At 29.4% G+C, this 13,962-nt stretch overlaps 1 protein-coding gene across 4 annotated transcripts in view; it reads left to right on the top strand.

Annotated features, from left to right (window-relative positions):
* The window catches only part of Orc3 (origin recognition complex subunit 3), a 62,555-nt gene extending 49,943 nt beyond the window's left edge, over positions 1–12,612 (top strand). For 3 of the 4 annotated variants that reach the window (XM_075371090.1, XM_075371089.1, XM_075371087.1), the window contains 3 exons: positions 152–222; positions 4,950–5,093; positions 12,376–12,612. In XM_075371090.1, coding sequence (XP_075227205.1) covers positions 152–222; positions 4,950–5,058 — 180 coding nt within the window. In that variant the 3' untranslated portion in view covers positions 5,059–5,093; positions 12,376–12,612. The remainder of the gene's footprint in view (positions 1–151; positions 223–4,949; positions 5,094–12,375) is intronic. The other variant, XM_075371088.1, reaches the window with a different exon arrangement.
* Positions 12,613–13,962: the final 1,350 nt, after the last annotated feature.

Raw genomic sequence — 13,962 nt, 5'->3', positions numbered from 1 at the left:
TGTATAATTGTTGTGTTTATTTACTGTTAATGTTCAGCAATTATTAACATTTTTTCTTTAATTTATGTGCATACCTCTTATTTAGATGATATTTCAAGATACTGCAAACAAATTTAACTGGACTATACTTTTTGTTGTATGTTTTTTTTAGTCATTTGCTACAGTCATTGATCCAGAAAATGTTCAAAAAAGTGATCGAAGGGAAATCAGCTCTCATATACAGTATCCTTTTTATTCGGTAATTAATTGTGTGTTTTTTAACCAGTATTATGTAAACTTTAAAAAGATTAAACATGAGTCTTTTAAATAGTGTTTGTTAATGAATTAACAATTTCATTAATTTCTAAATTAATGAAATTTAGAAAAAGGGAAGTTTTCTGAAAGAAATTTTAGCATGAAAAACTGTGAAGGAATATTCTTATGGTTGTATAGTTCAGATTTATGTAGTGCAATCCTGTAAGAATTCAGTCACATTATTTTACTAAATTATTTATTGCAGTGAAATTTCTTTATTAATTATGTTATTTTCATTTTCTTTGGAAAACCCTCATATCTCACAGTCAAGCTGTTTCTTCTAATATTCTTACCATTCCTAGTTTGATTTGAAATCTGTAGTTTTCTTTTAGTGTCAGTGGCCATTTATTTGATATTTCTAGGTAATTTATTTTTTGTATTTTCCTCCTGGATCCAAAAAGAGGAAAGTAATATACTTTGAATACGAAAATTTTGAGAGCAGAGTAACAATTGATGGATAACAGATAAATAATTTAAATTTCATTGAAGTTACATTTTCAGGAAAAATGAGTATCGGACAATTGTTAAGAGGTATGCAACGTGGAAATAAGAAAAATAAATGTTCTGAAATGTGACTGGAAGGAAAATAATGAGTTGAATATTAAGACTGAAAGGTTTTTTCTGAATCAAAAATTTTTCTTATTTAAGTTGTAAAATTACTATCATTTTAAGCAGTTACAAACAACAAGACTTTTCAAGCAAAAGAGAAATTTTACACTCTCAAGTATAGATTTTTTTTTTTTTTTTTTTGTCTTCAGTCATTTGACTGGTTTGATGCAGCTCTCCAAGATTCCCTATCTAGTGCACGTCGTTTCATTTCAGTATACCCTCTACATCCTACATCCCCAACAATTTGTTTTACATACTCCAAACGTGGCCTGCCTACACAATTTTTCCCTTCTACCTGTCCTTCCAATATTAAAGCGATTATTCCAGGATGCCTTAGTATGTGGCCTATAAGTCTGTCTCTTCTTTTAACTATATTTTTCCAAATGCTTCTTTCTTCATCTATTTACCGCAATACCTCTTCATTTGTCACTTTATCCACCCATCTGATTTTTAACATTCTCCTATAGCACCACATTTCAAAAGCTTCTAATCTTTTCTTCTCAGATACTCCGATTGTCCAAGTTTCACTTCCATATAAAGCGACACTCCAAACATACACTTTCAAAAATCTTTTCCTGACATTTAAATTAATTTTTGATGTAAACAAATTATATTTCTTACTGAAGGCTCGTTTAGCTTGTGCTGTTCGGCATTTTATATCGCTCCTGCTTCGTCCATCTTTAGTAATTTTACTTCCCAAATAACAAAATTCTTCTACCTCCATAATCTTTTCTCCTCCTATTTTCACATTCAGTGGTCCATCTTTGTTATTTCTACTACATTTCATTACTTTTGTTTTGTTCTTGTTTATTTTCATGCGATAATTCTTGCGTAGGACTTCATCTACGCCGTTCATTGTTTCTTCTAAATCCTTTTTACTCTCGGCTAGAATTACTATATCATCAGCAAATCGTAGCATCTTTATCTTTTCACCTTGTACTGTTACTCCGAATCTAAATTGTTCTTTAACATCATTAACTGCTAGTTCCATGTAAAGATTAAAAAGTAACGGAGATAGGGAACATCCTTGTCGGACTCCCTTTCTTATTAGGGCTTCTTTCTTATGTTCTTCAATTGTTATTGTTGCTGTTTGGTTCCTGTACATGTTAGCAATTGTTCTTCTATCTCTGTATTTGAACCCTAATTTTTTTAAAATGCTGAACATTTTATTCCAGTCTACGTTATCGAAAGCCTTTTCTAGGTCTATAAACGCCAAGTATGTTGGTTAGTTTTTCTTTAATCTTCCTTCTACTATTAATCTGAGGCCTAAAATTGCTTCCCTTGTCCCTATACTTTTCCTGAAACCAAATTGGTCTTAGATTTTAGAATCACAAATAAATATATATTTATTTACATGGCATTCAGATATTTATATTAACATTTTATGACAGCAATACCTGGGCAATGCAAAGAATAGAGAATTTTTAAATATATTATAGGTGAATTGAAAATTAAGTGTGTTGGAAAATTTTGAAGATTAATTAGAAAAATTTTATGACAAAAGTTGGAGAGTATATAAGAGTAAATATAAAAAAAAACTTCAATGTGTATGAATATTAAATAAACTTTATTTTTAAACTGTTTTCTCCAGTTAAAACAGGCTGTACCCAATATCAGTTTCATATGATGATGAGCTATATGTTTAATGTGTGAAAAACAGCATATCTGACCAAGATTCAAATTCAGAATCTTTTGTATGACAGGCACTCTGCCACAGGTGTTGGCATTAATCCAGTAAAATATTGTTTCATAACACATTTAAATAACACCAAAAATCCCAACAATAAATATAAAGAAAAATTTATTGTATAGTTGTATGGGATGGGCAATTAATAATGAAGCCTGATCCGAGTACAGAAAAATCAGTGCACAATGAAAATACTTGAAAAATAAAAACTGCTGTTAAATTTACAATCATAATTATAAATTGATTTGCAAATTTCTTTATTGTGCATACAAACCCTTTTGTATAAAAGATGAATGGTTTGGTAAAAACCAACTGATCCACCTTTTCAAGTATTATAAATAAACAAACAAATGTAAAAAAAACTGTGTTATGGTAGGCTGTCAAGGATAAAAAAGACTTGATTGGGGTGTAGGCCAACTACTTTGTATTACCTATCAAAGTACTTTGTACTTTGATTGGCAGGATTAACTACTTTAGTACTAAAATGAATTTACAAAGGCAAAAATTGTTAGGGGAAAAATTAGGATATGTAAAGTAAAAACATACGTATGTACGTCGCTCCTGTTTAATGATAACTAAGCCTCTTCATTTACCTTTCTCCTTTCAGAGGTGCTCCCCCTCTCTATCATTTCAGATGATACTCTTCACCATCTCTTTTATACCTGGCCTTCCATCTTAACTGCATACATTCCTCTTTGGTAATTTCCTTGGCTTATACATCTCTATCTGATTTAGAAATGTTCCCTTTTGCATTGCATTACAAAAGAACAAGTGATCTAACTTTGTTCAGTAAACATCTTAACAACAAATTGGTTTTTGTTTTGTTCATTCACCAGTTAGTTAATGGGTGATTTGGATAGATGCATTGGCAAAGCTGATCTTGTCTTTCAAACCATACCAATGTCAAGGATTCAGTAACTGAAAGAGATCTCCATTTTCCCTGACATGGATTCAGTATTGTCTAACAAAAATTCATGAGAAACAAACATAGAAGAAAGATTCAAGAATAAGAAAAAGGGATGATCTGGATTCAGAAGGACCACAGAATGAGACAAACAACCTCAACCAAATCTTGGTATGTACTGTTCATCCCACCGACACTCTCCCTTGAAAGATCAGAGAGGATATTTTTTTGATCACTGATTTTGGATAAGCAGTTTTAAATATGTCCTGCCACAAATTGATTTTACTCTTGAAATTAAAGAGGTCTGAAGTCTCTACTAGGCTTCATTAAAAACTAAACACTAGATTTTTTTAGTTCTCTCTCTTCAACTGTTTATTTCTAATATGTAACTAATTTCTGCTCAATCTTTTTTTGTCTTACCTACTACTTTGTTTGAACTTCATTTTTCAGCCTAAATTCTGTTCCGGTCCTTTCTCATCATGGTCTGTATCTTCAAGCATATAAATTCTTCAAGCGTATGATGCTTGAAGAATTTATAAGTCATAATTTTGCCTATGTGGGCACATTTTTGTTCCACAGCAAATGACTTCATAGCAGTTTCCAACCATTTGTAATCTATTAGTCATCACCTTTTACATTATTCTTTCACATTAAACTTACAATTAAGTATGTGATATGTGAAATTCTGTACATCTCTTCAGTATTTCATCCACTGTAATGTTTGCTTTGTCCCTTTTATCAGCATTACATTGCTCATTTCCTTGCTGAAATCAGTCCATGCTTCATCAATTACCTATTGCATTACTCCAATAGTTCTTACATTGACTCAGTTTCCTTTCCCTATTACATCACATCGAACTAACTCAAATATATTTATTGTTACTCGCTTAATTTCCTGCATGATTTGTAGCAGTAGATAAAATATTGTATTAAATGATGAGCATTGAATAGGAAAGAAAAGATAAGAACATCAAATCAATTAAGTGACCAAAAGAAAGTATTTGAATTTGTTGTTGTTACTGTCTACTTCTCAGATAACTAACTTTGAGAACATTGACTACTGAAAACAGTGTCAAATGACTTACTGCAATTTTGAAAGTGTTCTTAGCTAGAAGCATGAACTGTGACTTGAAGAAATTGAATATAGATGATAAATTGCTGTTTTGTCTGTTTTCATACCTGCTACCAGCATGAACCTTTTGGATTTATCAAGATACTGTGTTTTCACTTCAACTTATTTTTATTTCTTCTGTTGATACATAGTGAAGTCTTTCTTTCCTTAAGTCTACAGAAATATTGTTTAGTTATGTGACAAATTAAATTTTTTATCATATACTGTCTTAATTGAGCTTTACTGATTTTAAATTAACCAATTTGAAGAATGAATTTTTTTCATACATGATTTTATTTCAGCAATGATCTTGATTAAATTTTTTTCCTTAATCAAAGAAACAGAGCAAGATTTACTCAAGCTGTGGCAGAATTACAATTCCTTGGATTTATAAAATCATCTAAAAAGAAAACTGATCATGTATCCCGTCTTACATGGGGCGGCAGTGTGTGATGTAAAAATTAATACATAAGTAATAATAAATGCATGTATGTATATTTAATCTCTTACAGAATATTTGAATTAAGTAATTGGCGTGAAATGTTCTTGAACAGTTTTTTCATGACAGAATTGACTATTTATGACAATAACAATTGTCATAAATAGTATGTACTGTACTCTTTGTGTGGTTATTGTTGCTGTTATAATCTGGTTTTATATACAAGGTGTGGAAATTTAATTTTGGAAAGCACTTATAAAAAAAAAACATGTTTTGGATTGTACTTAAGTGATTAGGTAATTTTCAAAGTACCCTCTTTGCACATCTTTAAACTGGTTTAGATGATATGTCTATTTTGGAACAGTGAAACTTTTTTTAGAATACACTTGAGTTCCTTTATTATATGATGCTGGGTATAAACAATGACTGAAAATTTTAACATGTTTTCACCATTCACAGGGGACTAAGTTGGATGAAGAAGCAGGCTGACATAATTCTATAGTAAAGTTTTTGGCCACAAACTTTCTTGATGAGTATTCAGAGTGTGGCACTCTGTTATATAATTCACTTCTCAGACCCAATTCAAGTCCTTTTCTCTGAACAGAATGTTGAAATATTAGTCATTAATTTTGCACATAATTGTCTAATACCATATCAAATTTTAAATATAACAATCTTCAGCCATCATTTTTGTTTTTGACAGCTGATCTCATTTTTATCCGTATGTTAACATGAAAATATTTATATTCGTCATAGTAGCCATCTAACAAGTCTGATCTCATTTTTATCTGTATGTTTACATGAAAATATTTATATTCATCATAGTAGCCATCTAACAAATGACTCTGCCAGCTTAAAGTCTATGCATACATTAGTTAAAGCACAAGACATTATGTAGCCATTCTAGGAATTAAATTGTAATAAAGCTGAATGTATAGAAAAATGAAAAATATCAAATTCAAGTACAGAAAATTGTGAAAACAACCAAATTTGAATAATGGAAACCAGCTCAGTATTTATTGAGATAGTTTGATTTGAAAATTGAAAAGATTTGAAGAAAAATTTAAATAAATTCTTAATTGTAATTTATAGAATTTTGAGGACATTAAAACTACTGGCATTCCCTAATGTGGCTTTGCCTGCACTGTATGGTTATAGAACTTTAAAGATGGAAATAGTTTTTAGTAATTATGTGTGGGCTGTTGCTTTCAGAATTATCGCCATTCACAAACTTACCCGATAAAATAGATTAATCTGGATGAATAACAACTTGTCAGTTAAATAAAATTTCATAAAACCTGATAAAATAAGAGAACTATAAAACTGTTGGATAAATTTTATTTTTTGTTTTGTCTCCTATCGTTATCAAAATTATTTAGTTGTTAGGATTTTCAGTTCTTGAAAATCCTACATATAATTGGCTGTGGAAGAAACATTCTGAATGGAGATCCAGTCCAACGGGATAGAAGTTTGACCTTGTGTATCAGTAAATAGATATTCATAGAAATTACCATCCAATTTTTCAAGAATAATGTTATTTATTTCTTTTGCTGTTATATTCCTTGGGGAAATTATGGCTCTTTTGTACAATCAAAGATACAATTTATTCAACTAATCTGAAATGTCAGTATAAACTTCAAAATTAGATCACCAACTGTACTTATAACCTTACGTAACTTTTGATTGATAGTTGTATTATGTATATTTTTTTGTGGTTCCAATACAAATTTTCAGTAATTGCATTGGAAATTTAGGGTCCCTTCTGCCAAGTTGAGTACCAAGATGAGCACTCTGAAGACTTTAGAGATGCTTTTATAATATCAGCCCATGTCCCATTTGTAATTACTGGTAGTCTGTCTGAAATCCCTGACAAAAATGAAAATTACACCTCCTCTCATAATTTTAATATTTGGTCTAAGATCTCATAATGTTCGATTAATGCCTTCAATGCGAGTCCTACGACTTATTTTATGTTTCTTGAAGAATTTTTTCAAGGGAACCATTTTTTTAAATTGGATAAACAGATCCTCCTTCCCAAAGTACATTCAATGGTAATTTGAAAGTTGAGTGAGTGGTTCTACCTCCACTGAGAAGCTGCTCCAGTACCTGATGATGCTACAGCCAGCAATAATTTGATTGAAAAGGATCTCCCAATTCCACTGTAAGCATCCACAAAAATAGCTTTATCTTGATTGTCAGTCACACTATACTGCAAAAACGCTATCATTGAATACGTATCTTTGATCATCGAGTTAGATAGATTTACTCATATAGAATTATTTTATTTGTTCATATCATGAGGATGCCTAAAGAAGGAATAAAGTTCAGCGGAGGTTTATTCATCCCAGATTGGTGAAGGTAATCCAAATTCAGTCAAATATTTTTCAGAAAGTCCTTATCAACAATCATATTCTCTATATCAATCAAACCCTGACTAAATTTTTTTTCAGAATATATTAATACCAATGTATTACATAAGTTGGAGAATATTTTCACAAAAATCTGTTCAAAATGCTTCCCATAAAATTATATGTTCAGATATTTGAAAGAAAACTAAATCATAACAAACAAATCTCATTTTTGTGATATGGTGGCATCAGCAAGAGTATCTTTCCAATGATCGTCACTCTCCAACTGACAAAGAGCATGACAGGCAGCTTTGAAAGTAGGATGAATGATATTTACAGTGTTCAACCTCTTAAATGAAGTTGGGCCTTGATTGTGATGCAATATCCTCAAGTGAAAATATTCAGTTTGATGAGGATGAATAATGTAAAGCTGGCAAGTGCTGTACCCTTTTTGATTCCAGGATGACCTCCAACATCATGTCTGTGTTTTCTTCTAGAAGATCTATTGTTAGGCCAAGTATAAAACCGTGGAGCTTCTTAATATAAAAGTGATCTAGCAAAATCGTCCGATGAACACAGTTCAAAAATTGCAGTCAGGGTTGTTTTCTGTGAATTGTCAATGATGTGTTGAAGAAAATTTGTTGATTATTCTTAAAATGTGTGGCTAAATGGATTACTGCTGGATATCTTTAATGAATAGAAAAATCAAAAAATCACTAGAAGGCTTCTGATGTACATACATAATGACCATTGTTGTTCATCTCGTCCTTTTCATTTGGACAGGAAGTGTAGATATATTATCAATACTTGCAGATATATTTAATTGCTTGAACTGAGTAGTACTCGACATTTTTGTTAGCACCAAAACATCTTGATAATGTGGAGCTATATGGTACTACCCAACAATTGTCTGTTTGTACCACATACATTGCAGTTTACCCTCCATCTTCAGGAGATCTGTGTCGATAAGTTTGATAACCATCATCTGCAGTTTGGGTATCTTATGAAATTGCAAGGGTATTTGTTCCATTGTTCATTCACAGTGATGTCACATTAAACTTCTCGCAAGGGTCATGAATCATCTTTGCGTGATGCAAAAAAGCAAATTATCTTGCTCTTTATTTGGTAATTCAGGAGAAATATTTCTGTCAATCTCATCTGTTGAATTTTCATTTGTAACCATAAAAGGATATGTCTGAGGCAAACCTTGTTTCTGCTTCTCAGCACTATATATAGCACTCCAATTGGACCAGAAATAGAATTTTTTGTTAAGAGATTCATACATTTTTTCACCTGGAAATTATGTCAATCGAACAACTTTTGATCCCTCAATTTCTTCATTTCAGGCCAGTTTGGGTTACCGGTAAAAGTGATGAAAAAATCAGGACACCTTTTCTACGTACATCTGATGTAGAATCCTCAGTTTTTCATGCACATAACTTGGTGAACTTGTGAATGTTGAAGGGCAGAGTAACTTGTTGACCAATTGATATTAGCATCAACATTAATTGCAACTTGGAGATAAAGTAATCTTCCTCATGTAATTTCATCTGATTATGTCATATGAAATTCAATCTTTCAGAAATCATTTTGGCCATCATATCAACATTGTATTGTATTCCTGTAATTTTGTGGGCAATTCAGATTGTTTCATGTGTTTGTAAAACTGTAAGCATAAAATTGCAAGCAAGAAAGTGTTTTTGCCTGGTTAGTATTATTCTGTTGTTGGATAATGATGCAATATCTGTCTTCTCCTTTCCTTGATATCAGAGGGTACTGCAACAGATCGTAAGAACAATGAAGCACAGAAACACATAATAAACCACCACATCCATGTAATACAGTATGTCTTTTGAGGTGGAGGAACCCCATTTACGGGTGCCAAAGCAGTGTTGGACTCGTTAACAGGTTCCACAAGCTGTTACGGAAAATGCGTATGTATTCCTGCGTACTACCGACTGAACCTCCACCCCTGGCAACCCCACCTCCTGGGAAACCACTAATAAAGCATTATTTCTGGAGGGGGTAAGCGCACACACACACACACATTCGGTCTCCACTAGCAAACATCATCCATACCAAACCACTACAAGAATACCTAAAGAGAAAAACATTCAGTATTAGACAATACCATTAAATGATGTTAGTAAAGCGAATAACTTTCTGAAGAAGTCTCTATTGATATTGAGATTCAATATTCAAATCATAAAAACTTTGTTAAATGTGCAAAGATTTGTCATTCCCTTTGATTTTATTATTGTTTTATATATTTTATTATATTTTTATGTATATTACGATATTATTATAATTTTATGTATATTACGATATTATTATAATTTTATAATACAAGTTCATTATACAGTACCGTAAGATACGATGTATAGAAATGTATTATTCACATGGGAAGGATGGAATTAAACATTCAAAATTAAATGAATCAACTTCTTTCTCCAGTACCAAAAATTGAAAACTCTAAAAAATGATATATTTTGTTTATTTATTTAAAACTGAACAAATGTACAACTTTATAAGAAAATGCAATCTTAGAATTTTGAAATTGATCCATGCATTCTGGAGTTTTAAATATTTAAACATTTTAATAGAAATAAAGAAGTATTTGACCAAATTTTTATTGATGAATAAACATTGACCGTAGACTTTTTGACTGAAGATTTAAATATTAAAATAAAATAAAAATAGAAATATCACTATAAAAAAAATAATAATTATAAAAAAGGGTGAAGGTCAGCCAAAATGAGATTCTAAAAACATTTAAATTAGAATATTACTCAAAATTTCAGAAAAAATCTTTTTTGTTAATGTTTTCTGTAAGAAAGTAATTTGACTGATACTTAAAAACATAACAAGAAAAGTTAACTGTTATTGCACAATATAAAATTGTTTTTAACAAGCACCCTTACTATTTTTTTATTATAATTATATCATCTGTAATGCAGAGAGGTGTTCAATGAAATAAAGTGGAACTATAGTTTAGGCAGATTGGGGAATTGTTTCTCCTTCCAGAAACAAGAAAAAAAAAATTTTTTTTACCCTTTCTCTTTATAAAGGTTTGAATTAGACCAGAAAATACCTTAGCTATCAAGGAGACATAAAGTAATATGAAAAATTACACCTACCTTTGAATAGAATTTTGAAATATGGGACCCATAAGATATGTATATCCTTGACTTATCGTGACTGAAATAAATTGCTAACATTAGCTTGTATACAGAAATCGTTGTGCAAACGATTTCTGAGTTGTGCAAGATTTCATCTGAATTAATCCACATTCAAAATGGAGATATCCAGCTTCTGAAATTTTTCATTGCTAAAATTGTGTTATTTGATTAGAGGAATAATGAAATGTTAAAATCTGCAAAAAACTAGGCATTCAATATTTGACCCTATTAGCATCTTTTCCCCTGTATAGTGTAATTTATAGCTTTAGTAAATAACTATATTAGCAGCCAGAAAAGTAAAGATATACTTGCAAACAAATTTTTATATTTAATAAAATTATATATCTACAAAAAAAAATCCATAAATAAAATAAAAATAGAAATATCACTAAAAAAAAATTATACAAAAGTGAAGATCAGCCAAAATGAGATTCTAAAAACATTTAAATTAGACAAATAAGAGAATATTTCTCAAAATTTCAGAAAAACTTTCTGCTTTGTAAATGGTTTTTGTACAAAAGTAATTTGATTGATACTTAAAAACATAACAGGAAAAATTAACTGTTATTGCACAATATAACTTTTTTTATTAATATATATATAAAATCACATACTGCTTGACCAGAAACCTTATCATTAGTTATATATTTAGAATTGAAACATTTTACAGAGTAAGACTTGAAATTAAAAATATATGAGAATATGATAATCAATGGGAAAACAAATATGAATTTATTCATTAGGTAATGGAAGAGATTTTGTAGAAACAAGATGAAGTTACCATAAATCATCAAATGCTCATTTTGGTAGTATAATTATACTATTAGTGAAAAGCAGAAGCAACAGTTTTTATCACAAAAAATGTAAAATTCTACAAAAATACTGTAAATGCAAGATTCTGAAGATGAGATTAAAAAATTGCTTTTTTACATGCCTAAATAAAAAATGCACAGCTCAAAATAAAGACATTGTTAAATGCCTTAGGAACAAATTAAATGATTCCTGTCCAGTTTCTGTTGGTAGTAGACTTAAGACTAGGATATTTTTGAGTTATTCACATATCATTTTCATTGTTATCAAGATATTTATATCTTTTAAATAATTATTATTTTGCTTGAATATAATAATAAAAAAAGTACCTACAGTAAAGAGTAAGAATTGACTAGGTTAAGAATCGTTTTGTATTTACTATTTAATATCTTAATGGAGTTTATTTGCCTACATACTACTTGTGAAGGTTAAGACTGTGCAGAAAATCCAGGATATTTTTAATTTGTACAATTCAGAAATTCATCATTACAAAAGAAAATTTTTCAATTCTATTTTGAATAAATTTATGAGATCTTTTATTTAGTCTGATTAAAAATGACAATGGAAGTATAATCAGGATATGAATTACAAACATATCTAGTTCTGCTTTCTGGTATGATAAAGAGGATATTATATTTTAAGAACAAATTGACTATTTTATGCCCCCTCATTCACACATACACCCATACCCACACTCTCTCTCTCTCTCTCTCTCTCCTCGACTGCAATTTTCACTACTACCTCCTCTAATGACCATTTTTAAACATTAATTTCCTACTGTTAATATATGATTTAAACCAGTTATTAGTTGCAATATGTATTTTTCTCCAGTTTTTTTTTGTTGAAGTTGTGGTCAAAATGAAATAACATTCCAGCTGGTAGCTGAAAATTTATTTTCTAGTGATTTAAGTATTAAAAGTTGTGTAATCATTTTAAAATATTTTTTGTATTCAAAGCCAGTCATCTTTTTTTTTACCTCTGGGACCACTGTTAGGTATTGCTTCAGAAGATGAGATGAATAAAAATTTTTGTAGCGTGTGAAAATGCCATGCCTGGCTGGGATATGAACCTGGGACCTCCGATGAAAAGCCGAGATGCTACCAGTTGCACCACTAATATTTAAAAATATAATCTATATAGCAGGCTTATGGTGATGTAAACATCTACATTATAAATTGACTTGAAATAAATTGTATCTTTATTATTTTCATTTTAATTAAAATAGATTATAAAATGCAGATATCTCTTTCATTTGGGTTTGATTTTAATGCCATTATTTCCCACATTCAATTTTTTTTTAATATTATGCATTAAAACACTCTAGGGCCTGTAAAGGTTGTGCTACAGAAATAGTATTTGAACCTGTTTTATTACATTTGTTAAATAGTAATTATTGATAAATGATTTGAAATTGGTAATTATCAGTTGCATTTTTAATAAATGTTATTACCAATAGAATTTTAAGTAAAACAATATAATCATTAATGTTTCATTGTTGCTACTGTATATACAATGGCAATGTCGAACGAAGTTGTTTGGTGTTCTCACAAAAGAGTCAAAATGATGAAAGCTCTGTCTTCAGTCTATTTTTAGATTTATTAGGCAATGGAGATTGGTTTTAATCATTTGTAGTATACTGCATTTTATTTGAGTGCTTTTATTACTCAAATAGAAAAAAGTTAAATAAAGATATATAGTGAATGTAAATAAACTGAAATAATTAGAGTAATAGTTTATAGCAATATACATTATTATTGTATTTTAAACAAATTTATGTTATAACAAAAAAAAAACTATTGCGATTATTGCTGATTAATTAAAAAGATAGTCACAAAAAAATAAGCACAATCCAATGAAAGCAAAATGAAATGTTCTGGCATTTATCTTACAACCAAAAGAAACCATGGTAAAACCTTCATCAGAACATATGCAATATTTTAAAACATTCAGTAACATAACAAAATAAACATTACAATCAGAAATAATCATAAGATCTTTCAGTTATAATTTAGTCTGAAATAAAATCAATTGAGATATAAAACTATTTCATAATATGAATATTATAGTAAACAAAAAAAAAATTTAGCAATGATTATTTTATAATTTTTTGAACATATTGTAACTCAACTGTGACAGGAAGGATTTCAACATTAGTTAATATTAAGTTTTTATGATTATTTTTACACATTCATAATTATAATATAAACGCAAGTTCCTTGTATAAGAACAAACCCTCTTAAGATATAACACAATTTAAGCGTTATTACTCTAGAGGTATTATTATTGGGCAATATGAAAAATATTCTTCACAATATTTGTAACATTCAATATTATTCTTAATTAAAAAAAAAAAAAAAACATACTAATTAAGATAATTACATAAATGAAGAGTTTTTCAATAATAAAACATTAAAAATATTTTTTAATGTAAATTTAACAACAAAATCAGAAAGAAATTAATTTTATAAATATAAAATAAAATATGTGTTAACAATATTATTTTCAATTGTGAAAGAAAATTCATTTTAAATATAAAAATGACTACATAATAATATTAAAACTAACTGAATTTTTTTCCAAA

The sequence above is a fragment of the Lycorma delicatula genome, chromosome 7, assembly GCF_047948215.1.
Source record: "Lycorma delicatula isolate Av1 chromosome 7, ASM4794821v1, whole genome shotgun sequence".
Classification (NCBI taxonomy): Eukaryota; Metazoa; Arthropoda; class Insecta; order Hemiptera; family Fulgoridae; genus Lycorma; species Lycorma delicatula.
Note: the sequence above shows the minus strand (reverse complement) of the source record. Positions and strands in the feature narration are given on the sequence as shown.